At 23.8% G+C, this 27069-nt stretch overlaps 10 protein-coding genes across 10 annotated transcripts; 5 read left to right on the top strand and 5 right to left on the bottom strand. All coding sequences in view use genetic code 6, as the record gives it.

The window, feature by feature from the left end:
* Nucleotides 1–77: 77 nt before the first annotated feature.
* On the top strand, nucleotides 78–626 carry TTHERM_00696960 (ADP-ribosylation factor(Arf)/Arf-like (Arl) small GTPase family protein; the record flags this gene model as incomplete). Its single annotated transcript, XM_001025608.1, has 1 exon — nucleotides 78–626. The coding sequence occupies one exon, from the start codon at nucleotides 78–80 to the stop codon at nucleotides 624–626; it is 549 nt and encodes a 182-aa protein (XP_001025608.1).
* Nucleotides 627–1293: 667 nt separating this feature from the next.
* On the bottom strand, nucleotides 1294–3306 carry TTHERM_00696950 (von willebrand factor type A (vWA) domain was originally protein; the record flags this gene model as incomplete). Its single annotated transcript, XM_001025607.1, has 1 exon — nucleotides 1294–3306. The coding sequence occupies one exon, from the start codon at nucleotides 3304–3306 to the stop codon at nucleotides 1294–1296; it is 2013 nt and encodes a 670-aa protein (XP_001025607.1).
* A 400-nt stretch (nucleotides 3307–3706) lies between these two features.
* On the bottom strand, nucleotides 3707–3976 carry TTHERM_000696939 (hypothetical protein; the record flags this gene model as incomplete). The annotated part of the gene is made up of 2 exons (XM_012800469.1): nucleotides 3707–3844; nucleotides 3905–3976. 2 exons carry the CDS (start codon nucleotides 3974–3976, stop codon nucleotides 3707–3709), a joined length of 210 nt encoding a protein of 69 aa, XP_012655923.1.
* Nucleotides 3977–4926: 950 nt separating this feature from the next.
* TTHERM_00696940 (poly (ADP-ribose) polymerase family protein) lies at nucleotides 4927–7638 on the top strand (the record flags this gene model as incomplete). The annotated part of the gene is made up of 1 exon (XM_001025606.1): nucleotides 4927–7638. One exon carries the CDS (start codon nucleotides 4927–4929, stop codon nucleotides 7636–7638), a length of 2712 nt encoding a protein of 903 aa, XP_001025606.1.
* A 321-nt stretch (nucleotides 7639–7959) lies between these two features.
* TTHERM_00696930 (transmembrane protein, putative) lies at nucleotides 7960–10114 on the bottom strand (the record flags this gene model as incomplete). Its single annotated transcript, XM_001025605.2, has 3 exons — nucleotides 7960–8111; nucleotides 8169–8389; nucleotides 8475–10114. 3 exons carry the CDS (start codon nucleotides 10112–10114, stop codon nucleotides 7960–7962), a joined length of 2013 nt encoding a protein of 670 aa, XP_001025605.2.
* A 1947-nt stretch (nucleotides 10115–12061) lies between these two features.
* TTHERM_00696920 (ADP-ribosylation factor(Arf)/Arf-like (Arl) small GTPase family protein) lies at nucleotides 12062–12691 on the top strand (the record flags this gene model as incomplete). Its single annotated transcript, XM_001025604.1, has 1 exon — nucleotides 12062–12691. The coding sequence occupies one exon, from the start codon at nucleotides 12062–12064 to the stop codon at nucleotides 12689–12691; it is 630 nt and encodes a 209-aa protein (XP_001025604.1).
* Nucleotides 12692–13767: 1076 nt separating this feature from the next.
* On the top strand, nucleotides 13768–18248 carry TTHERM_00696910 (E1-E2 ATPase family protein; the record flags this gene model as incomplete). The annotated part of the gene is made up of 5 exons (XM_001025603.2): nucleotides 13768–14336; nucleotides 14558–15044; nucleotides 15191–15857; nucleotides 16012–16959; nucleotides 17395–18248. The coding sequence occupies 5 exons, from the start codon at nucleotides 13768–13770 to the stop codon at nucleotides 18246–18248; spliced, it is 3525 nt and encodes a 1174-aa protein (XP_001025603.2).
* Nucleotides 18249–19187: 939 nt separating this feature from the next.
* Nucleotides 19188–21354, bottom strand: TTHERM_00696900 (transmembrane protein, putative; the record flags this gene model as incomplete). The annotated part of the gene is made up of 6 exons (XM_001025602.3): nucleotides 19188–19346; nucleotides 19400–19543; nucleotides 19597–19944; nucleotides 20141–20280; nucleotides 20568–20909; nucleotides 21318–21354. 6 exons carry the CDS (start codon nucleotides 21352–21354, stop codon nucleotides 19188–19190), a joined length of 1170 nt encoding a protein of 389 aa, XP_001025602.2.
* Nucleotides 21355–22693: 1339 nt separating this feature from the next.
* Nucleotides 22694–23191, top strand: TTHERM_000695879 (hypothetical protein; the record flags this gene model as incomplete). Its single annotated transcript, XM_012800470.1, has 1 exon — nucleotides 22694–23191. One exon carries the CDS (start codon nucleotides 22694–22696, stop codon nucleotides 23189–23191), a length of 498 nt encoding a protein of 165 aa, XP_012655924.1.
* A 600-nt stretch (nucleotides 23192–23791) lies between these two features.
* Nucleotides 23792–26492, bottom strand: TTHERM_00695880 (tetratricopeptide repeat protein; the record flags this gene model as incomplete). The annotated part of the gene is made up of 5 exons (XM_001025599.3): nucleotides 23792–24358; nucleotides 24420–24787; nucleotides 24849–25092; nucleotides 25311–25567; nucleotides 25682–26492. The coding sequence occupies 5 exons, from the start codon at nucleotides 26490–26492 to the stop codon at nucleotides 23792–23794; spliced, it is 2247 nt and encodes a 748-aa protein (XP_001025599.1).
* Nucleotides 26493–27069: the final 577 nt, after the last annotated feature.

Below are 27069 nucleotides of genomic sequence, written 5' to 3' on the forward strand. Positions count from 1 at the left end.
ATTAATTAAAATAATTTATAAAAAAAAATAACTAAATAAATAAATAAGACAAAAAAAAACTAAATATAATAACATAAATGGGTTAATTAATTCTTAAAGCTCTTAGTGCTTTATAAAGTAAAAAAGAAAGAAAAATATTAATGCTTGGATTAGACGCTGCTGGTAAAACAACCATTCTTCATTAAATGAAGTTGGGTCAACACATTCAAAGTGTTCCTACTATAGGATTTAATGTTGAATCAGTTGAATATAAAAATCTTAAATTTACCATTTGGGATATTGGTGGTTAGTGGAAACTCAGATAATTATGGCATCACTATTTCTAAGGTAATAACGCTTTAATTTACGTTTTAGATTCTACTGATGCTGAGAGAATGGATGATGCTAAATAAGCCCTAGAAATGATACTCTCAAGTTCAGATATGGCTGGTATTCCAGTTTTAATTCTTGCTAATAAATAAGATGTTGCTACTATGAATGTTTCTGAGATTTAAAATAAAATGTAATTACATACAATCAAAGGTATTGGTGAATGGTTTATATAAGGTTGCTGCGCATTGAATGGAGAAGGTATATACGATGGATTAGACTGGTTATCAAAAATATTAAATAAATAATAAAAATGATGTCTCTTTTGATATAAATTTGTTTTAATAAATTTAAATGTTAATAATAATTAATTTAATTAAAAAAAGTCAAATAATTATGTATTTTTAAATATGTTAAGTAATATAAGTAATATCTTAATCATTAATAAATTTTCATTAAAATTATAGATAGATTTATTTTTAAATATTAATTAAATTATTCAATAAATTAAATATAAAAATATCATTTATTTAAATTCTTATGAATTTAAATCCTTGAAAATATATTAATTAACAAAAGATTAAATATTATTATTTATGATAAAAATAATTTAAAGTTAAATTAAGAAATATTAGAAAATTCTAAATTTAAATGTATCAAAAGTTTTTGAAGCAGTTTATTTGGGTTTAAATTTAAATTTAATACTTTTACTTTGAAAATATTTGAAATTATGTAAAAAAATATGATAGAGAATACAGTTAAAAAACATAAATATAATTCTTAAAAATACAGAAAAAATGCTTAATATAATAGTAATATATTTATATAATAATAATAGTATTTCCATAAATCCTCAATAAACCAGAGCATAGGAAATATTTTTGCACAAGTTCCTTTTTATTAATAATAAATTTTCATTTTAAATGCAAATGTTTTTATGGTAAATCTGCTGAGGTATGAAGGTATTTTGATTATTAAAGTTAATCATTATTGTACAAAAGCTGTTACTTTTCCTGTAATTTCGCTTTTTATCCTTGCAGTAATCAATACTTTTCCTTCTTTCCATCCTTTCATATTCATAAGATCGTTAATTACTGCTTGGCTACCCAAATATTCATGACTTGCAATAGGTTCTTGAAAGCCATGACCTAAGCATATAACTTCAAATCCACCAATATTCATGGTATGGCCACTCTTTAATACAAATTGATAAATGAAATCACTCTACTTTTGTTATACCTCACCCATCTTGTTAGGATAGATCCATTCTCCATTAATTCTAATGGGATGCTTGGGAGTTATCCACAAATTTTCACCAATTTAAACAAAGCTATGTGAGTTATTTTCACATTTAGAAACGACAATACATACTACTTCTGTTGATTATAGTTATCCTAATTCAGGACATTAAACTACATCTCCTTTTCTAATTTCACTTACCTTTTTTGTCTTACCATTTTGCAAGTAAACTAAAGAGTCTCCATGAATGCATCCTCCGGAACTGTAATTATGATAATCATTCATATTATAAGCAGATTAATAAGATGAATTGCTTGAGCTGTTATTTTAAGTATAGGAAGAAGCTCTGGAATATGGTTTTGGTGGTGGCATTTTGCAAAAAGTTTCATCAGCAACAGCTCTTATTTCTTTAAACAAAGTCTATCCGTAATGTTAAACACCTGGATCTTTAAAAGTATTGCATTGCTAAATAATATGAGCTCTCTTCAGAGAAAGCATATAATGGTGACCCCATTAATTAAATTAGCTTTGATTAGTGAAGGCTTCGCTCACAGTTCTAACTAAGTCTTTATAGATTCCTTCAAAATGTCTATCATTTTATGGTAAAATCTACTCCATTTCATCTACAAGATTCATTAATTTTGTCTTAATTTATTATTCAAAGATTTTCGAGTTTTGAAGATATTATTGAATACTTTCTTCGATAGCAGATACAACTTTACATCTGTAAATATGGTTATATATTTAGCTTTCTTCGGATTCCTCTCTTTAAATTAAGCTTTTTTAAATTGTTTAAGAAGGAATATTCTTGACATAATCATTTAACGAAAAGCTTTATTAGTAAGTTAATTTAACTTAGGCATAAGTTCTATCTAATTGTTTAGGTAAGTTGTTTATTTTGAAAATAAAATCTCTTGTTTATTAGGTGTTAACAACTCCAACATCTATTAAAATTTCTTACTATCCTTAGCTGTTCATTTTTTTTACTAAGAAGGAATGAGCAGGATGCAAAGTCAAATTGGAACCTTCTAAGGTAGTTATATGGAGCAAGCAGTTATTTGTGTAGACAGTTAATGTGTTAGCTAAAGCGTTAGCGAAGGCGGTTGCTATAAAACTAGCATCAGGAATAAAAGAAAACATACCGTTATATTCCATAGCTATTTTATTCATCAACTCACTATTTGAGCTTGAAGAGAATCCAAAAGTGTTTATAGTGCAATTAAGTTTTGGATAAGCTTATTTGAATTTAACCAAATTTGTATCAATACCACTATCGGTAGGCTAACCATCTGTTAGCAAAAAGATTGATTAGTTAGTGTTAGGGGTTTTGTTATTAAGCAAAATATTCAAGGCGCTGTTCAGACCTTTCCAAAGCTCAGTGCCTCCTTCAGTGCTTAAATTTTCAATTTTTTCTATAGCCATAGTTTTGTTGCTGTCATTCATTGGAAGTAAGTCAAATAGTACATTTGCTGAATCACTGAAAGTAACTATCGATAAATAATCTTCAGAGCCCAAAGTGTTGACAATCATCTTAATAGAGTGCTTAACGACATCCAAAATACTGAGAGAGTAGTTTTCGTCACTTTTTTGTGAGGATTAATTAATTATTTTAGCTTCAGAGCTCATAGAGCCAGAAACATCTACAACACAACAAATGTTAGAATTTGTCCTAGAGCTATAATTCTAAGGAGGAACCAAAGAAATCATTAAGAAATCGTCTTTAATAGATTCTTGAATTGAAATATTGTATTTATCCATTATTTCGAAGTGTTTTTTTCTAAAGTTTTTAAAAGTGAGTTTGCTTTTTTACTGAAATATTTTTTTAATTACATTTATATTTTTTTCTTTCTACTGATGACAAACAGTTATTTAAAGTACAAAAAAGTATTAAATTTTTTCTATTTATGTATACTGATCGCTTTTAATCAGATTTGACAAGAAATTTTCTTATCAAATTATAATAAATAAATTGATAAGAAATCTGTCTATTTTAATTTTTTAAAAATGATAAGAAAATCTTGACTATTTTTTTATAAAAATAGACAAATTTTGTAATAAATCTATAATGTTAAAGTATCGCAAAATAAAACATTTTTTTCATTTTATTTTTGTTGACACTGAGTAAGAAAACTATAATTTTAGCACTATATTTATAAATTCAATCAAAACAAGAATTTTGATGTCGGCCATACTAAGGTGAAAACACCGGATCCCATTCGAACTCCGAAGTTAAGCGCCTTAAGGCTGGGTTAGTACTAAGGTGGGGGACCGCTTGGGAAGTCCCAGTGTCGACATCCTTTTTTTTTTAAATTTATTTTATTTTACAAATATAATAATTTTTATATAAATTATATACAATTTTGTTAAATAGATAATTTATCTTTAATATATAATCATCTTTATTATTATTAATTTTGCTGTCGGCCATACTAAGGTGAAAACACCGGATCCCATTCGAACTCCGAAGTTAAGCGCCTTAAGGCTAGGTTAGTACTAAGGTGGGGGACCGCTTGGGAAGTCCTAGTGTCGACAGCCTTTTTGTTTTTAAAATAATTTGAGATTAGTTAAAAACAATAGTAATTAAAATTAGTTTATAGCATAAAATAATTTTTATTTAATTAAGGAAAAGTAAAACTGCTAATTTCATTATTAATTTATTTAACATTATTGCAAATAAAGTATCAAGTTAAAGAAATTGGAATTAAACAAGTAAATCATAATTTATTTATTATTTAACAATTTTAAAAACTAAAAAATCATTTTACATTTTTAATTAATTTTTATTTTACCTTTTACATTATAAATTAAAATTTTATAATTTAATAACCATTATTATTTTTGAAAATAAAGAAATTGTAAAACAAATAAATATTAGATTATAAGATAAATATTTTCTTTGTTTAGGAGAAATCGATCAATCAAAATTAAAATTAAAATTTACTATATCTAAAAAAAATGATTGATAAAAATTAATTTCTTCAATATATTTTAATTTGTTTATAAAGCATGATCTATTATTTACATTAAAAATTGCTATTAAACATTTGATTATCTTTTATCTGTGTTCAATTTAAAAATAAAATCAGCTTATCTTAAATTATTTAAATCTAATATTTAGCCAAAATATTTATGTAGAAAAATAAATACATTATTTTAAATAATATTCATTCTCATGAAATAAATTTTCTAATATTTATTGAAAGAGACACAGGAAGTAATTAATTAAAGGAGACACTATATATTAGTTTTCTTTTGGTTTATAGTTGCTAGAGACGCAAGTTATGGTCGTAATTATAAAAAGAAAATAAATACAAATATCAACTTATTAATAATAAATTAATTATAAAAAATATTCTAAATTAAAAATAAATAACAGAAATGATTTTGAATAATTTCAATTACCCGAAATAACCAGAAATCTAAAATTAATAACAATAACATTAAATACATAAAATAAAAGACTCTTTAGCTTTAAGAGTACTTTTTAATACTAGATAAAAAGAAATTTAAAATCTTGCAAATATATTTAGATTAACTTATTCTGTAAATGAGTATTAAGGCTTTATAGAAACATTCAAATTTGATAAAGATAAAGAAAATCAAATGGAAGATAATCCAAGCTAAGTCTTTATTGAATAGATTGAAATGCTTTTGTAAGATGTTTAAAAAAGTATCAAATAAGAAGAATATGAATGCAATGCAGATGAATATGATAAAATAAAAAGAATTATTAAAAAAAATAAAGCATATCAAACAATTTTAAAATAAGCGGCTTAGATAAAATTTATAAATTTTGATAATTCGAATGGAGATCTTTCTACAAATACCTACATGCCAGATGTCTTAAAGAAGTACACTATAGATGACTAAATAGCAATTAAGGTTTGTCAAATAAATAAGCCTGATTAGCTAAACTTGTAATTTTTTGACTATTTTTTGATAAATATGTCATAAAGTGGACTTTTTACTGATTCTTTTGCATAAAATCTTTATAATTCCAATAAAATATTTAAGCAAAAAATAAAATCAATAAAGCATGAAATTGAATAGAATAACTCTCTTTTGATTGATACTTTAAACTTTGATCAAAATGAAGATAACAAGCAAAAGTAGGAAATTGATTTTATTTTTGAAGAATAAAGCAAGTCTTAAAAAAGTTATCCATTAACAATTATAATCCAAACTTCACTAGAAGAAAAGAATTGTATAGCTAATCTTAAGTTAATTTGGGATCGAGTATTGAAAAATATTTAGAGTAACCGCAAAGGATTTTTCCAATTTGGCTTATCTTTACATAATTCGTGTTCTTCGAAATACTTATCATGCATAATATAATTTTTAAAGGAAAAAATACAAAACCAAAAAGATAACTTCTTTAAACTTCCATCTGAGTTTTGGATATTTGTTTCTTAAGGCAATGAAAATAGGGTTATCAATATGATGAATGACCTATTAAAAAACAAAGATCAAATATTTTAGAATCCAAAAAAAATTTGTTATAACTCTTACTATTCTGGAAATATAGCAGAAAAAAAGTATTTTTCATAAGAAACAAAAGATATAATAAAAAAAGCTTTACAAATTGGACTTGAAGCTGTTCCATTTGTTTTAAACGGTGATGCTGTAACCTTTAATTAAAATAATCCAAATTTGTTTCCAGGAGTATATGGATTTGGTGCGATGCCAATTATGTCAGCACCTGCTGTGTGGAGAAATCCAAAAAGTAAAAAAAAACCAAAAAACGAAGACGTTTATAAAGACACATTTAGGATAGATCTTTAAAAAATGTAAATGCAAGGAACACTTTAGAATTCTATCTTTCCCATTTTCGAAGATGGTAATGGATACTCATATTTTAATAATAATACAATGGCCTAAAAAAAATTAGACTCAGCTCTATCTAAGATGATAAAGATATATAAACTATTGGATATAAAATAAATAAGTTATTAAATAAATTTATTAAATAATCAATTCACTTCTACTTTTTGTGAGTTAAATTTCTCCACAGACACAGTTAAGGTGATTGGAGGACAAAGAACTGATAATAATAAATAAGCAATTCCTGATTTTAATGCTGAAAGCGCAGACAAAGATGAAGATGATCATGATATGCTAGAAGAAGATCCTTTGAATGAAGATAAGATAGATATTGAAGAGGAAGAATGGAAAAATAATTAAAAGGATATTGTGTACTAGAGACCTAAAATCGTTGTAAGGGGTAATCAAGAATGTATCAACTTAATAGGATGTATTTTAAAAGATATTGAATAAGACAAGTACATATTACATGAGATTAAAATTAGCTCAAACATCCCTAAAGGTATCACAAAACTTTTTACTTAACTTGAAAATCTATACAAAGTGTGGATATATGTAGGGAATCAATCTATTACAATATAAGGCTACCGTAAAACTTTGAACAATATTTTACCTTTAATTTACAAAGCAGTTTTAGAAATTCCTTAAGACTAAAAGCAAGAAAAAGAAGATTTGTAGATTGAGTTGGGAATGCCTAAACACTGGGAAAAATAAGATGATAATCTAAAATTAGTAACAATCAACTTAAACTCAGATGAAGCTAAAAAAGTTATACAACTTTTCTAAAATTCGATGCAAAACATGCCAATTACCAAAATAGAAAGAATCTAAAATATAAGCTTAATGAAAAATTATCTTTTTGAAAAATAAAAACTTAAAGAAAAGGGAGATGCTACTGAAAAGTGGTTATTCCATGGAACACGCGCTACACATCCCTCAGTCATTTATAGCAGTCCAGAATAAGGTTTTGATTTTAGATTGGGATAAGGTGGCATGTATGGAAAAGGTACTTACTTTCATGATGATGCTTCTTACTCTCATAGCTTTAAATATACTACTCCTTAAAATAAAAGCTAAATGTTTCTCGCAGCAGTCTTGGTTGGAAGATGTATTGCTCAACCCCCTAATGCATTTGTAGCACCTCCTTTTTATAACTAGGCTAAAGGCATCAGGTATGATTCAGTTAGGTGTATGGGTGCTTATGGTCATAATCAATATATTGTCTATCACAATTCTAAATCTTATCCTCTCTATTTGATCACTTATTGAATTTTCATTTTACTAAAAATTATGTATCAAATCCTAATATTATTTGTATCCAATTAAACTTATATAAAATTATAGTTTATAATTTTAAATTTGATATATATTTTAATCTGTTACTAAAATACTATTAATTATAATCTTGATTGTTAAAATTTAAAAGAAATTAGCAAATATTTTTAAATTAATTTTACATTTAAAACTAAATTTATTTCCTTCGACATATACATGTAAAAATTTGTTTAAAATTTATTTAATACTCAAAAATTTATTATACTATTATGAGCTATATAATAACAATTATAGTTAAAAATTTTAATTAAATTTTCAAATTAGTGATGAAAATATTCTTTAATCAGTGCTACTCAAATTTTGGATATTCTAGCACTTTTTTATAAAGCTTTCAATGTATTTGGATTTTAATTCATCCGATTATGAAATTTCAAATTATTCTTCAAAGTAATTTTTTTTGTAATCATCTAAATATATTTTTTTAAAATAAATTATCTTTGTAAATTTAAAAGAAAGAATATTACTTTTATCAATATTATCTTGAAAGTACATATCCGTAATACCTACGAGTTCTAAAGCAGCTAATTACTCATTACTCAATAGAATCATAATAGCTTTTTTAACCAAAAGCATATCTTTATAGAAGCTAACAAAGTCTAAGCTATTAGCTACTTGGTTTTTAATAGATTAAATAGTGATTTTGTTTAGTCCTTTCATCTCTAAATGTTTTTTTTTATTGAACAGTCTTTATTATTAAAAAAAATTAAAAATTTTTGCTGAAAAAAAAGATTTATTTTGATTTTTAATATAAAAATAATATTTAGATTTACTTGAAATTAAATAGTTTGTTTTCTATTTTCTTTGATAGATTTTAATTATCAATTCTTGAATTTATACAATCTAATAAATTTTACTTTTTAGGTAAATCATCAAGTTTTGATTTAACTTCCATATTTTGCAATTTACTTGTTTATGAATTTGATAATATAATACCTTTTGAGATAGATTAATAATCTGTTTAATTGTTTTTAAATATTTTGTTATTATCTTCTGGAGATCTATACCTCTTTCTTTGTTTTTTTCCAATTTAAGGTTGGACAGTACTTTTTTCTATATTAAAATTTTGGTTAGTAATAATTTTGCTTTTTGGAGACTATTCAGTGCTGTAGATTTCAGAAATTATGGACTCTTTTACTTCATCTTATTATTTATCATCATATTTGATCCTTGTATTTGAGCTCAATATTAATTATTGCTGCTTAGCTATAATAGACGGTACAAATATTTATCCTTGATGCTCGTCGCTGTTCTAAGTTTGCGTTTGATAACTTTCAGATAAACCTTCTAATTGGATGATATCATCATAAACTTGTAAATTATTTACTTTTAAAATTTTTTAGAATGTTCCTTTATATATGTTTTATAAAGTTAGCATGAATAACTCTTGTTTTATGATTTACTGTGCCATCTATCTACCAAAAAATCCTAAACACATAAGGAGAGCTAAAGTACTGTTGCATAAAGCTAATACTTCAGGATAAGTAGGATATTGAATGCCTATATACTAAACTGTTTCATCCACGCTATAAATAATTTCAATTATATTGTTGAATGGTAATGGCTAGCTTATGTCATTTACATATGATCCTAAAACTTGACTATTGACTATAAAAGATATAGGAGAAGTATACTCATATTCGTTTTGAATTAAAGGGCCATCTTTAACTGTAGTAGTGTGCTTTTGAGCTCTCAATTCTGTAAGCATTTTTTGGTTTTTAGATATTAAAATATTTTAGTTTTTAAAACTAGTTTAAATAGACTTGGATGTTGTATTATATTAAGATGTGTATAGTTTAAGACTTAGCATATTATTTACGTCTGTTAAATAATCTGATATTTCTTCTGGGCTAGCGCAATTATCAGGAACAGTTTATTTGAATTAGTCAATATCTTAGCACCTATATACGAAGATAGTTATATCAGAATAAATTTGATTAATATTTCCAGTTGTAATATATTTATTAGGGAGCTTTGACATATCTAAACATTTAAATCCATTTAATTAAGGGTTTTAGCATTAGATAAAATCTATTTAGGATACATTAAATGTGGTTGAAGTCTTTTCAATAAATAAGGCAACAAAAGTCAAATAAGTTTTATTTTTTTGAGCTTATAAGTCATCTAAGGTGCGGTTTCCTTAAAATTATGTAAATTAAAATGCAAACAGATCATTATGCATAGATATATTGATGTTGTCATTAGTAACGAAGCTTTAAGACCTATACTTAGGTGGCATTTAATTATTAGAATATCCATAAGTTAAGTAAAAGAAGTAAGTTAGAGTTACGATGACTATTGATATGGATAAAAACCCTCCAATACAAGTTCTTTTTCTTTAACTTTATTTTGCAGAATTAAATTAAAAGGGTTATGCAAAAATATCAAAATTTTTTAGAAATTTGCTGATCATGTTATTTTTAAGTTAATTTTTTGTTATTATTTTTTATAATTAATTATTATGCATATTTTATGAATTACTTTATTAATTTTCATATAGTATATTTTGTTACTTTTATTAAAAGCTTTAAAAAAAATTGGGACATCAAATTAGTGACTGTTTCTGATTAATTCCTTTTGCAAATAAAATTATTAAAAAGAAAAAACAGTATATTTAAATTTTTATTTTTTTTAGTATTGAATGAAGTAAAGACTCGCAACTATGAATTTAATAGTATGATACTTAAAGAAAGTATGAAACTATCTAATCTATAAAAAAAAACTAATTATTTATTCCTATTGAATAAAAAGGGCTTGAATAAAATATACTCTAACTTGAAGGATTCAATAAATTAGTAAATACTTTTAAGATAACATCACAAAAGAAATAAAAATATTGAAAAGCACTAAAAATTAAACATTTGATACCTTTTATTTAAAAGTAATTTATAATATTTCTTTTATTTTTTATATAAAAATAGATATTTATGCTTTTAATAATTATTTTATTGATAAATTAATAAACTAAATTATGAATTTTTTGTCAAAAGGATAATGTTTTTAAGTAAAGTATAATTATTTTTAGAACCAATTTATAACTCAATCCTATAAATTTAACCATTACAATAGTAAATTTTATTAACATTAAAATTAAAGAATTTATATTAATTTGTTCGTTTTTTTATTGATGGTGAACTAACAATTGGATGGATGTAAAAGCAAGCGTACTAAATTAATTAAAAATAAATTTAAAAAAAATAGTTAAAAAAATAAGTATTATTCAAATAGCTTAACAAAGATTTTTAACTTTTTTGATTGCTCTTAATATTTTTTTATTGTAAATATTTTTATTAATTTACAAAAATTTTGAATTTGAGTATAAAATATTTTTAAAAATTAAAGTGCATTGAAGTGTAATTATTGTTTAATATTTATTGTGAGAAGGGCAATTATTTAAATGAACTTTAATCACTTGAAAACTTCTGAATCTGAAGTAATGAACATTTTTATTTTAAAAAATTAATTTATGATAAAATTATTTAAAATTGAGACTTTTATTAATATATAAGCAAATTACTTCAAAAAGTCATACACTCATATATACTTTAAACTAATTTTCCATCCATCCATCTTAAATATTTATATCTATTTCATATTTTGCACATTTTTTTAATTTTAAAGAAAAAACTTAATTGAATCTCGATAAATCGAAAATTTAGATAATATTTACCATAAACAAATAAAAAAAAATATGAATAGAAATAGGTCGATATCATTATTTTAAGAATTTTTTATTAAATATCAATATTTCAAATATATTATATATGCTTAACTCTAATTTTGATACATTAATCAATTTATAAATTTTATATTGATTTTATTTAGTATCTATCATTTTAACTTATTTAGAAGTTAAAGTATTAATAACTAATTTTATGTGTATTTTTATTAAATTTTAATTTTATGTTTTTTATTCAAGGTAATTTCATAAAATACCTAAGAATGAAATTTTACCATTGTATGGTCCTTATTATTTGTTTAAGTTGAAAATATTATTTCAATGCTAATAAAATAAATAAAAACAAAAAGAACTTAAATTAAAATTAAAATAATGAATAAAAAAGACTAAGCCTTTTACATTAAAAAATATTATCCTTTTCTATATTTATACAAAAAACCTAACTTTTATCAAGTTGACAAATAAACAAAAATCATGAGATGAAAAAAAATAAAAACTTATTTTAGTTTATTAATCTTATTTCCTTGTCAGAAAAATAGGAATATTTATTAATTTAATTATACAATTTTTTAATATTGTCAGGTTAAATTTCAATAATTAAATATATTTACAGTATTCAATAAAATAAAAAAATCAATCATTTAAATTAAAAAACACGAAAAAAAACAAAATCTATCAAAAATGGGTCAATTTATAGCAAAAGCTTACTACTCTCATCGAAATAAAAGAGAAAGAAGATTATTAATGTTAGGATTAGATGGAGCTGGTAAAACTACAGTTCTAGATTTAATAAAGCTTAAAGAATAAGTTTAAATTATTCCTACTTATATATCTAATATCAAGTCTGTTTAATATAAAAATCTTAAGTTTATTATTTGGGATATTCCTGATTAGAAGAAAAATAGATAATTATGTGATTATTATTCTTATTTTAACCATGGATTAATTTATGTTTTAGATTCTACAGATAGTAATAGAATGAACGATGTTAAGTAAGCTTTAAAAATTATTATTGAAAGAATGATTGGTATTCCAGTTTTAATACTAGCAAATAAATAGGATATTGCTGTTATGAGTGTGAGTGAAATCTAAGAAAAGCTTTAAATGCATACAATTAAAGGAATAGGTGAATGGCATATATAAAGATGCTGTTCGTTAAATGGTGAAGGGATTTATGAAGGCTTTAGCTGGCTATCAAAAGTTTTAAATAAACAATAAAAGTAAAATGGTGAAATAACTAATGATGGGCTAGATTCTTTATTAGATATTTTAAATAATCAATAAAAGCTATAAAAATGTTTAGCACATTGATAAATGATAATATTTAAATTAATAAAATTTAATTAAAATTTAAGTAAAAATATTTAAATTCAACTTTTTATATATATGCACGAATATAAAATATAATTATTTAATAATTCGATTAAAAAATTTATTTTTGAGAAAATAGTAAATCTAAATTTAATTTTTTTGAAATTAATTTTTCTTTTAAATCAAATATCAATTTTAAAATTTAATTATTTAGGAAATCAGTTTAATTAATAAATTACCCTTTTCTTGGTCTTTAATCCGATTAAAGCATACATAAATTGTTTTATTTTTAAAAAACAATAATAAGTATATAATTACTGTAAATCCTCATACATAAAGACTTTTTTCTTTAAGGTTTATTTTTTAAAAATTTTATAACTAAAAAAATATTTGTATTTATACCTATCTATCTATGGAGATCTTAATATTAAAGGATCTACAGTATTTATATTTTTGAAAAACCAAGATTTTTTTCATAATTTTACTTGAAAGTCAATCTAAAATGTTCAAAAAGTATTAATTTTTTTAAAAACAAAATTATAATAAAAAAACTTTTTAAAATAAGATAAAAAATAATTCAAGATGAGCATTTGTTAACATTAAAATGCTTATTAAATAAAAATATATAATTATGAATAATATTCTAAACCAATATATCCACTTTGTTCATTATTTTAAAAGTTTTTTCTTTTGATTTTCCTATTATTATTAGATATTCTTTTTAAAAAAATCAATTTTAATTTTTATTTTTTTTTGATTAAATGATTGTATAGTTTATTGAGATATGTATGATATAAAGCAAGTAGAAAGTAGAAATTCAACACGTTTAATAAATTAAAATAAATATATATGATAATAAATATGAATTTACTTTGTATTTTACGCGAATTTAAGATTTAATTAATGTATAAAAAGAAAACAGGAAGAATTAAAAAGAAAAGAATAAAATAAATTGTTAAATAAGTTAAAAAATTAAATTAGATACAAATAATTAATTCTTTATCAAAAATAAAAGGTGTATTCATTTAAATAAATAAAAGGAATAAGAAAACATAATTAATTAATAAGTTTCTAAGATGGTAAAATCAACTTCAATAGATTTTACTCTTTTAAAAGAAAAGAAAAAGCTTTTTAGGTATGATGTGTTTCCATTCATATTCATACACTCAGCAGTTTTGTATTGGTGGTACGAGTCTTCTGAAGAGGATGATGTTTACCCTAGATTAGCGGTTATAGTATCAGCATTTTTAAATTGTATAGCTTACTTATTAGGACATTGGTCTTAGAGAATGAAGGCTAAAATATGTTTTTCATCTTTTGGTAAAGACAAATCTGATGATGCCTTAAATAACGCAACTTTTGTTTTTGTCCATTTTGAAAAGAAATCTGTTCGTACTGTCTATGAGATAGTTCCTTTGAAATATGATACTGATAATGACATCTTTTTCATTCATTTTACTGAAAAAAAATACATATTTAATAATGAAAAAAGAGAATTTTATCGCCTAAAACCTTGCCTCAAAGATCTTAAAATCAAGGATTTCTAAAGCCTTGAAGTCAAGCAAGATACAACTAATTTTGATTTAAATTCTCTTGAAATTCCTATCAGAAAATTTGCAGATGTTTTCAAGGATTAAATTATGGAGTAATTTGAATTAATTCAATAAAATGATTTAATAAAAACTTAAAAGCTTAACAAAAATATTGTGTCTTAAACAATAATACTTACTTTATCGTTTGAGGGCAACATTTAATATTTATTTAATCAACTAAATTTTAGTTATAAAAATATAAAGCGCTTAAGTTTGAAGCTAATAAAAGACTCATAAAAATATTAACTTACTTTTTATTTTTAATTTACAAAAGACCTTTCTCATTCTTTTAGATTTTCAGTGTTTCCTTATGGCTTATGGATGAAAACAGATTTTACTCATTATTAACATTATTTATGCTATTTATGAGTGCCTTTACTGTTGTTATTCAACGTATGAGAACTATGATGATGCTTCGTTAAATGAAGTTATAACCTCAATACATTAATGTATTAAGAGATAAAAAGTGGGTTAAAATAAGCTCTGAAGAACTTATGCCTGGAGATATTGTTCAAATTCAAACTGCAGAAAGCATAAAAGCAGCTGAAACTACAAACTAAATTTCAGATGAAGAATACTTAAAGTAGCAAATTCCATATGCTCATTTATTCCCTTAAAAGTTATTCGTAACTGAAAGCTCGAATGCAAATACTTTTAAATATCTTCCATGTGATATGCTTATTCTCTCTGGTACATGTGTTGTTAACGAGTCAGTACTTACTGGTGAGTCTGTACCTTAAATCAAGGACTCCATAGAAAAGGTAAATAGCAAACAGCATGTTTAATATTTTGAAATTCAGGAGAAATTAAATTTTAAATAATTTAAAATAAAAAATTGAATGAATTTATTTTTATATTTTTGATTTAAAATTTAATTTTTTTATTTTTGTTAAATTTAAATACTAAGGTACATGGTGATGAAATCCTAGATTTAAAGAATAAACACAAAAACTCAGTTCTATTTTGTGGTACAGAAGTTATTTAAACTTTCCCAAGTGATAGATATCCTGAAAGTATTAGAAATAGACCAGATAAATAATCTTGTTTAGCTTACGTTCTTAGAACAGGTTTTGATACATCAAAAGGCAAACTCATTCGTACTGTCATTTTCAATAATGAAAATGTTTAAATTAAGTAGAAAGACGCTTTTGCTTTAATCTTTGTACTCTTGATCTTCTCTATTATTTCTTCAGCTTACGTTTTAATTCATGGATTGGAAGATTAAGAAAGAAGCAAAAATAAGCTTTTCATTCGTTGTATACTTATTATTACCACTGTAGTTCCTCCTGAACTTCCTATGATTCTAACTATCGCAGTTAACAGCTCACTTTTATATCTTCAAAGAAAGAAAATTTTCTGTACTGAACCATATAGAATTCCATTTGGAGGTAAAATTACCATGTGCGCTTTTGACAAGACTGGTACTCTTACAAGTGATACATTGAAGTTTAAAGGTATTGTTGATAACACTCAAGATTTTAAGACTCTCAAAGGTAAATCTGATGTAAACATTCAAGCTTAATGTGTTCTTGCTGGTTGTCACTCCCTTTTACAAACTGATAAAAAACTTTAAGGTATAAATCCATCTTACAAAACTTATAATAAAAACAAACAATATTAAATATAAATTTAACTTTTGCAAAATCTTTATTTTGATAAAAAGAAAATTTTAGATTATATTCAACTTTTGAAATTGAAATAATTACTTTAATTTTAATTAATAATTAGGTGACCCTATTGAAACATTATTCTTTGAAGAAAGCGAATGGACCTATAATTCTGGAACAAAAATAGCAAAAAAGAAAGGAGCTGAATGCAGAATTATTAACATGTTCCCTTTCAAGAGTGATTTAAAAAGAATGTCTACTGTTGTCCACTGGGAAGGTGAAGGTGCAAGCAAAGAATATAGAGTTTTATGTAAAGGTGCTCCAGAAACTATTGAATAGCTTTTAACAGAAGTTCCACCAAACTATGTTAAGGCATACAAGTACTATTCCAAGCTTGGCTACAGAGTACTTAGTTTAGCATATGGAAAGTTAAATCCTGATATGAACTTAAACGATGTTGAAAGATAAGATATTGAAAAAAATCTTACATTTGCTGGTCTTTTTATTTGTGACTCACCTCTAAAATTTGATACCAAACAGTACATTACTATCTTGTAACAAGCTAAATACTAGCTTTTAATGATTACAGGTGATAATATTTTGACAGCTGTTGCAGTTAGCAATAAGCTTGATTTTGGTCCTCATGATTATCTCGTTTTAGAAACCAAAGATGGTTAAAATTTTGTTTGGATTGATTCTGAAGAAAAAGAAAAAAAAGCTAATATTACTCTTTAAGAACTTAAAGACATATGCCAGAAGTATACTCTTTGCTTAATAGGACCTACTATTGATGTGATGATAAGAAAAACTCCTCTAGACCTTCAAAAAATTATTTACAAGCATGTTTAAATTTATGCTCGTACTTCTCCAGCTCAGAAAGAACATATCATATTCACATTGAGATAAGCAGGTGAGCATTGCTTAATGTGTGGTGATGGTACAAATGATGTAGGAGCTCTTAAAAAGGCTGATTTAGGTATTGCTCTTGTTGGTATCAAAGAAGATAACCCTTAAGAACGTAGATAAGAAAAAGAAAGAAAGAAAAAGATCCAAGAAGAAATTAAAAGAGGTAATTTTAAATAAAATATTTTTTTTTTCTTCAAAAATTATTAAAATTTATTTAATAACTTTCTATGACAGACTAAAAAAATGAAATATATCCTCGATTTATTTTAATAAAATTTTACCTATCCTTAGCATTAATTTTATTTACTTACTTTGAAGACTATTTAAAAGTTTTTTAAATTCAATTTATCGAATATTTACTTTCAAGACTATTCAAAAGTTTCTGAAATTAAATTTATCGAATGAATATTTATTTATTTTTCTAAAATTAAAATTATTTTAATTTATTTATTTTTAGATAAGGAAATATTTTTTGATAATTTGAAAATTTTCATTTTTGATTTAATATAAAAATAGATAAATAAATTAATAATATTATGAATATTTCCAATTTTCCTTCAATTATTTATTATAATTTAACTAAATTTTAATAAAACAGATTACAAAAAAATGATGTAATATATGAAAGAAGAGTAAGAGAAAAAGAAAAACTAAAGCATGTTTGGAGATTCGATAGAGTACAAAGTTGGCGATGCTTGTATTGCTGCTCCTTTTACTAACAAGCATTCAAATTCTATCAGATGTGTTATTATTTTACTTCGTTAAGGTATTTGCACTCTTGTAACAACAATTTAAACTTATAAGATTTTAGCCCTTAATTCACTCCTTTCTGCTTACAATCTCTCTGTTCTTAACTTAGAAGCTCTTAAATTCTCAGAAACTTAATAAACTATTCTTGGTATAACCTCAGCTATAGCCTTTTATTAATTTTCAAATTCTAAGCCTTTAAAACAAATATCTCCCGTTAAACCTGTTAGCACAATTTTCGAGCCTTACTTCTTCCTTTCTGTAATTGGATAGGTAGCCTTGCACTTATATGGAAATTCTAAGTGTGTTGATATTGGTTTGAAATACTCAACAAAGGAAGATCTTGCAATTACTCACGATTAAGAGTTTAAGCCAACATTCCTAAACACTACAATTTTCTTATTCAGCTTGTTATCTTAAACTTGCATTTTCCTTTTCAACAATGGAGGTGAACCTCATATGGAAGGATTTTCTAAACACACAAAGTTCTTTAAAATATTAATTGCATGTTTAGCTGGTTCCTTCATTTTTTCAATGAATCTTTTCCCAGAATTATCAGAATACTTTGAATTAAAGTTCGAAGGAGTTCCTGAAGAAGCTAACAATGAGTTGGTAACTGTTTTCTCAATCATAGCTGTCACAAACTATGTCATGGAAATTAGTTTAAGATATCTTAAGTTCGGAAAGCTATTTAACTGGATTTGAAAAATAGAATGATTTTTTAATAAAATATTTAAATATATATTTTAAAGCTGATTAAAAATAACTATTTTATTGTTCAGTTTGTTTGTGAAATCAAAGAGATTTATATTTTATTATCAAACAAAAAAATGTTTTTTTTATTATCAAATTTCTTATTATTAGGTTTTTTAAATTTAAAAATTTAGCTAATTCATTAATAAAAAGGGATTTTTTAGAATAAATAAATTTATAACTAACTAAGAGAAATATTTATAATATTTAGTTAATTTATTCATCTATTTTATAATATTGACTAACTAATTAATTTTAAAAATTATTAATCTTAACTTTCACAGTTTTTCTACTAATTTTTATTCTTAGTGTGCTAATAAAATATTTATAGAAAAAAAAGTAAACAAACAAACATACAAATAAATAAAGAGAAAAGTGAGTTATTGTAGGATCACCTGGAAATTTTTATTTGAAGTAGAAATTAATAGCATTTATTATTATATTGAAAGACAATTTCTTTTAAAATTTTTATAATAAACAACTTCAAAATCTCTAAATTAAAACAATTTTTTGTAATTTCATTATATTTTCAAAATAATTAAAAGTTTATAATTAATTTAATACAAAATAAATAATTTTTTTTGTTTTTATGTTTAATTAACTTTTTAATAATTTATTTCGTCAATAAATATGAATTTAACATTTTAAAAACAAATAAATTGATAATTGTATTTATTTTTCAACATATGTAAAAACACAATTTTAAAGATAAATTAAATGATAATGATGCTGAATAATTTTAAAATGCTAAAAAATTAAGAGGATTGTGTAAAGATTCAAAAAACCTTACAAATAAAAATAAAAAATGATAAACAAAATAAATTAGAAATATTTATTTTTGTAAAGGATTAATAGTAGTTGATAAACTTATATTGAATAGAAAGATTAGTATCATCTACGTTCTTCAGCAATAAACTTGGCATACAAAAGAGAGTCCTTTGTAATTTCAACGTTGAATATGGCAATTAAAATGAAAGCAACAGATAAAACAAAGAAAATTCCAAACCAAGATCTCAAGGTATAAAGATTGGCTTAATATTGTTATTGTTCCTATTATAAAAATTAAAATACTTACTATAAAATTAAAGGGATAATTTATTTACAGTGAGCTTTACTTATTTAAGGACTCTAACCTTCATCTTCTTAGATTCTTAAGAAACTAAAAAAGTTTTATCTTATTCTTCTTCAGCAAAGATAACTTGACCGAAGTAATTATTCTAATGAACTAATTAATAGTGACCAATAACCTAGTTTTTAAAAGTAAAATTACTCAATGCTCGTTAAAATAGTTTATTTTTACTTTCTTTAAGGATTCAGTAAGGATTTCTTAAGCAATAATATAGTTTTCTTGGGAAAGAACCTTTTAAAGCTTGGGCAAAGAGGTAACTTCGATAGCCAAGAAAGAAGCATTATCCTTCTTGAATGAAGAAGATACTAAAGTCATACCGCATAATTCAGTAAGGAAATATTTCATTTCTTCAGCATTAGAAGAGTCAATGTTAATTTTTTGTTAAGTAGATAAATTCTAAATAACATTTTGAGTAGCATCGTATCTGAATTTTCCGCTAACGGCCATATTGACGCACTTTTGGAATCTTTCTGCTTTGTGTACTTCGTTAACTTACTTATCTTCGATATGGACATTTCCCTATCAATATAACAAAATTAAAATCATTAACTTTTAGAATTTTTATTTTTAAATATGCATGCTTTAATTGTTTCAATGTTGAATAGCTTTAGGTATTTTAATATTTATTTAGCTTTTACTTAAAAACAAATGCCCATATAAGCTATGAGTTTTATATACTCAAAGTTTATTATAAAAAATAAAAATTTTCTCTTACACTTTCATCAACAGTGACAGAAACACCGAAGTTTTCAAAGTAGTTGCTGAAGCTCTTATCTTGAGAGAAGATATAGAATTCCTTTTTAATTTATTCTTCAGAGAAACTGTAAACTGAGTTAATCAAAGATTCAGTGCTTTCTGTATAATATAAAAATAAATTATTTATTTATTTGCTAACATTTAAAATAGATTTTTATTTAGATTTATATGTTCAAATTGCAGGATGATCCATCTATTAAGAAAGATATATTTGCAATTAATTAATATGAATTAGCTACAAAGTTTGTTTTTGAATGATAGTTAATTTTATGATCAATAAATCTAATGATATTTTATTTTTGCATCTGATATTAATTATACATAATATTTTGCTTGCTTGAGAAATATTAATTAATGTCAAAATTTATATTTTATTTCAGCTTTACCTGTGTTGAAGATTTGATCAAAGAGATGGTTGGATCCAGTATTTTCTAAGTTCAAAGTAGCCTTAATGGTTGAGCTGCCAACAATCATTTCCTTAAATTTCTTATCCATATTTCCATTGATAAGGATGAGGAAATTAGCTCTAACAGGGTTGAAAATAGTTGCAGCAGTCTTACCAGCTTCCTTAATAAAGTTCAAAGCTTTTTCAGAAGGCTTGGAAATCAATGAACCGAAATTGTGCTTTAAGACATCAACTAAATCTTAAGTATCTAATTCAGCACCTTAACTTGAAGTGGAAGCTTTGTTGGTGAGAGTGTAGGAATCAAATTGTTTGCTAAGAACAACTAAATAAATTATTTTTAAAATAATGTGAATCAAATTAAGTTAATGAGTGAAAGTGATTATTTATATCTTGTCAAAAAAGTCAACTTCAAAGATATTGTCCATTCTGGAAAGTATTGTGTAATACAAATGTTAGCCTAATAAATTTTTGTTTTATTTTAAATCAATATGCTGCCTATTTCGTTTTTTCCTATTTATTGATTGAATTTTTATTGGGCCTTTGGAAAAACCATTCAACTACATTTTTGTAATATACGCAAATCTATTCAACTCTTTTTAAAATATTTTTCTAAGGATCTGCTAAGAATAACTAGATTTTTATTTTCAAACTTCCCATGAATAAACGAATAACTTTACAGTTGCTTTTATAGACTTATTGAATTATAAATGATTCATAATATTGTAATTACGAGTGACTAATAATAGTAAAACCAATGTCTTTTTCATTTGTTCTTTCCTTAATTTGCTTTTCTTTTATTGTATAAATTTCTTTTCGTTTTTATCCTTTATAATTAATTTTCATTGATTTTTTTAATTAAATGATGAATTTCAATGCAATTTTTGTTTGATTGTTTATTCGTAAATATTTTTTCTTTCTTTTTCTCTTATCAATCAAATAATTTATTTCCTAACATAACCATTTGCTTCTATACCAAGCTTATTTTTTATATGTATATATGTAAATAAATAAATGAAAGATTGTTGCGACAAAGGTAAGCGAGATATAAGAGGAAAAGTGAGGTCTGGAGCAATATTTTTTAGACTAGCTTTTTAAAACAAATTTATAACATTTGTTATAAATTTGTTTTAAAAAGCTAGTCTAAAAAATATTGCTCCAGACCTCACTTTTCCTCTTATATAGCGAGCCCAAGCTTTCCTTTATAATCAGATTTATTTTTTATTTAATTTTTATTGTATTATCTTTGTTAATTTCTTTTATTCAAATCTATTACTTTTCATTTGCTTATTAGCCTTATTTTATATCACCACTTTTCCCAAATGTTTATTTTTATTTGCTATTCCTCTTTTTTAATGTAATATAAAAACTTATTTATTTATTTAAGATTGATTGATAGATAGATATTATTAAATGTATCTATTTTACTTTCATTTTTAAATATTTTATAGTTATCAAAAAGAGACAATAAATTAATTTCTATTACATTTTCTATTTTAATTTTATTATTATGTATTCACTTTAACATAATTCTAAGATATAAATTAATATTATTTTGGCTGGTTTTTAATTATATTCTCAAAGACTTTTAATTTAAATAAAAAGTTTTTAAAGATATTAATTTTTTTGGGGAGACAATTATTCAATATTAGCTTTTTCAATATAACAACATTTTATTTATTTTGAATTTCAGTAATTTATTTATAATTCTTTCAATTCAAATTAATTTAATTTTTTCTTTTTCAAAAAAGAAAACAGAAGATTTAATTCTTCATGTCTCCATTTCCATTTTAATATCAACAGATAAACTATTTCTAATCATATTAGTTTTTAATACAAACGATTTGTCATTTCTCAAATGATAAATTTGTTGCTTATCGACTTCCAGCAGATATTTTTTACATTAGAACTTAGAAATAGAATTATTGTCTGATAATTAAAAATGATTTGGATGAGGGTTTTAGCGATGAGTCTTCTGGATACTTTGTAAGAGCTTATAAGTTTAAAAAAATGTCAAGTATAAATTTAGAGCATGAATTCTTGATTGTTTTGGTAAATTCATGATAGCATAAGTTTTTTTGGAATAAGTTTTTTAAATCTTCAGTGCTTATGTTAATGAGGTAAAACTCAATCGGACCGCTATCGCAAAAAATTTACTAAAACTAAAGAAAACTCTAAATTTTTGACAAGAGAACTAAAGCCAAAAGTAATCCTCTCTTTCTATTTAAAAAAAAATTCCTTATTCCCTTAGGAAAACAAATCGAGAAGAAGACGAAGAGAGACAAAAAAAAGAATGAAAAAGAAAAGAAAATTAAGATCAGAAAAAAATTTTTAATTTCAATAAAAAGACAGAGAGGAAAAAATTTTAATTAAAAGTAATTAGAAAAACCAAAAAAATTTGATAAAAATAAAATTTAAAATAAAAAAATAAACAAAATAAATTAAATTAAATATAAAATAAAATAAAATAAAGAGAAAGTAAGATAAACCAACCCAAATAAAATAATAAAAGCAAGTAAGAAAAATAAAAAATACAAAGAGAGATATTCAACTAACAATACATTTTTGTAAATAAATATTTAAACATAAGAGCTATATTTTTTATGAAGTAATTTTTGTTTTGAAAACAAATAATTATGAGGATTTGTTTGTTTGAATAAAATTTTTGATATTAATTTTAACAATTTTTAAAGAAATTTGAAGTTATTAAAAAAATTGTAATAATTTTTTATTTTCCTATATTATATTTTCTATCAAGTATTTATAAACCCTCAATTAAAGATAAAAGTTACACATTATCCCAAAGGACTAAAATATTATTTGAATCTTTTTGGATAATTAAAGTAAGTTTTTAAAAAAATATTTAGAAAATTTAGTTTTTTTATTTATTTTTTAGCATCTTCTCATTAAAAAATAATATACAAAAATACAAAAAGATTGTAATAGTTATAAAAATAATTTCAATAAATGATTGATCTATTTCTTTTAAAAAATAATAAGTTTATTTAAAATTTACTGTAAATCATAATGAATGAAAATTAAAATTTTAGGATATATTTTCTATTAATTTAAGTGAAATAGTTATCTTCAAAATATATTTTAATCTCATCAAATCCTATGTTAGATTATTATGATTTAATAATATATACATACATATATAACAGTTGCAAGTTTAGTTTACTTTATTTACACTTTTATTTTAATTAATCATTTTTTTTTCTTCTTGCCTTTCTTCTTCTTTCCCTTTTTGGGATATGGGTCATTTTCATAAGTCTCCCATAAAGTTCTATATTATGGAACATTCATAAATTGTCCTTTTTCACACTTTTTAATATTTCTAGCTGCTGTGGATGTCCTATTATGGAATGGTCCTAACTCAGCTTCAAAAACAGCTTCTGCTAACTTGAAGTAAGCTAAAGCTTCATGATTTCTCTCTAGCATGAACATTGCACATCCAAGATTATTAAATGTACAAGCAGTATCTGTGTGTTCTATTCCATACAAATTTTCTCTTACTTCTCTGCATTTTAAAAAGCATCTTAAAGCAAATTCATATTCTTCGCAATTATACAAAGTAGCTCCTAATCCACTATATGCAAGAGCTCTGTCAGGATTTGAGTATGGAAGACGATCTCCTAATTACTTGCAAATCATCAAATAATGTAAAGCATAATCATCTCTACCTGCAGAAGAATAAACTGCAGCTTTGCTGTAGTCAAAGAACATATTAATTTAATCAGGTAAATCTTTTTCTTCAATTTAAATCCATTCTTCCTAAATAATAAATTATAATCAAGTTTATAAAACAAAAATGATATTTTTATTTATTTGTTACTCTGGCTTTATCAAAGTTTTGAAGAGCGAAAAGATAGTTTTATTAATTATGTGAATTGATTGCTGCTTCAATTAGAGTTCTAATTTTTGGAGGTAACTCAGGAGGGTAAATAATTTCATCGATTACAACAGGTATTACATCAATATCGCTAAGAACTCCTTTATTCAAATCAGATAATAGTTGCTCTCCATATTCAAGCTTTTCATAGTGCTTTTATAACAAATCAGCTGTCCTTGAAGGAGGAGGAGGTGGCATACCTGCCCAAATAATTTTTCTAGGAGGCTTTTCTCCCTTTTTAAGTTATTTCTTTTTAGGAGGCTTTGGCTTAGGTTTTGCTTTTTCTGGAGGAGGTTTAGGCACAGGTTAACCTTTTTTTATAATTCAAATCAATTTAAAACTCAAAAATATTTTATTATTTAAACTTTTTACCTATGACGACTCTTAAATCTTTTTTTTTATCAAGAGGGTCTTTTTTGTAAGGAGGTGGGTTTTCCTATTCTACCTTCGGAATATCAGGTAATGGGGGGAGATCTTTGTTAAGGGTAGTATAAATATCATGCATATCAACTTCTTTAAGATCAGCCTAAAATATTTATTGTTCTTACATTTTAGCTAACATTTGCATAGGATCTTCTAAGTCACTATCAGAACCTTCATCTTGTTCTCCATTATACTTCAAATAATAAAAATAAATTAAATTTAATAAAATCTTATAATTTTCAAATATTTTGAATAATTTCTAGTGTTTTTCAAAAAATAAAACAATCAACTTATTTATTATTTTTAAATTTTAACTTGCAAATGAACTTTTTTTAATGTATCTTAATATGATCTAAAACAAATATAATCTTTAAAATGTTAAAAATCCAGATTAAAAAACAAAAAGCTTACTCCTCTCTCTTCTATTTCAATATCTCTGTAATAGTTATCTAGCTTTTTATATAGCTTCTTATTTATACTAGGGAAGTTATCTAATCCTATTCTATCATTTTTACGTATTCCAATTATATCTCCAAAAAACTTTTCCATAATAACCTTCATATTCTTTTCTTAATCTTTAGGATGCATTTCGTAAGCTATTCTGGCTAAGCACAACTAAAATTCATGGAATTCTAATCTAGGATCGTGCTCAACAGGTTTCTCAACTCCTATTAAATTTTTTAATTAATTTTTATAAAATAGTTTCAAATTTTTGTAAATTCAATATTTGGTCAAATAAATTATTTTAAAATTCTTAATTGTATTTAAACAGTAGAATTTACCTTCTGGAATTTGCTTTTCATATATTTATACCACATAATGCTTGTGATAAAATTCAATTTCCTTTCCGCTAACTGCTGGTATTATTTTCATCATGCTATCATTAACATTTTCAACACTCAAAACATTAGGAATAACATGACTTTCTTTCAAAAACATTAAAAATGCAAAAGTAGTCATTTTCTTTCTTTGAAGAGCTATTTCGTTCCATGTTAAAAGTAATTTCTGTTGGAAATAGTTTTCTGAAATATATGAAACATAACAATTTCTTAATTCTTCTTCATATTCGCATAATACTTAAATAGTAGTTTCTAAAAGTAGTTTTTTTGTTGTGTCATCAAATAAAGGACAACGAAGTATTTCTATACTACCTTTATTAACAACTGTTTTTTCTGATAGAATTTCTTAAAACATCCTCTCAAAATGACTTCTTTCAGTAGGGTACATTATACGAGATAATTAAAAAAGTAAGAAGTTGAACTATGCCTTGTTTATCCCAATTTCTTAGTTCTTATGTTAATTCTTATCTTAGGGCTTGTTGGCGCCAGGCTTTTTAATATTTTATTGGTTTTCTTCTTCTTGCTATTGTTGTTAGTTTTCATCTACACAATCTAAAAACAGGTCATATAAAACTGAAAATGAAACTTTTGTCCCTATAATATTTCTATCTAAAGCGAGTTGAAAAAGCTCAGAAAACTTCAATAAATGGCCATACTAATCTTATTTGGCAAATTAATTAAAAAGTTCATCCAAGCGCTTTTCCTCAGCTTCTTTTAAAATAACTGCATTGTGTAAAGGTGGATTATAATCCATCTGCTTTGTTTGTTAATTTTTTGAATACCCTTTCTGTCAAACCTTGTTATTTAATTTACCTTTCTTTATATAAACTCTAACAAATTAGCATATATTTTTTATCTTTAAATTTACAAAAATTAAATTTCCTGCTGATTTGTTGCTATTTTGTTATAAAATCTGTTTAAATAATAGATATGGTTAAAAAGAAATTAGTAGTTATTATTTTTACCATAGATTTTAATTAAATAAATATCCATTAATAAATATAGTTAGTTAAGTTAATATATACAATATTTAGGTATTCAAAGATAGTTTAAAATATTAATTGTAACCATTTCAATATAAAATGAATATTTAATCAATTAGTTTAAAATGTCGATAAACAATTTTAAAATAAAGCTAAAAATATGTAAAAGGTTAAAATAATTTCTTTTTAAAGATAAAATATATATTTTATCAAACTTTTTTAGAACTATCAAAAATATTAATGCTCTCTAGTTTTTAAGTCTTAACTAATCAATTACTTTACTCAACTTTATATTAATTAGAGAACTAATTTATAATACAAAATAACTTACCTAGATAATAAAATAAA

Source organism: Tetrahymena thermophila (genome assembly GCF_000189635.1).
Source record: "Tetrahymena thermophila SB210 genomic scaffold scf_8254187, whole genome shotgun sequence".
In the NCBI taxonomy this organism is placed as follows: domain Eukaryota; phylum Ciliophora; class Oligohymenophorea; order Hymenostomatida; family Tetrahymenidae; genus Tetrahymena; species Tetrahymena thermophila.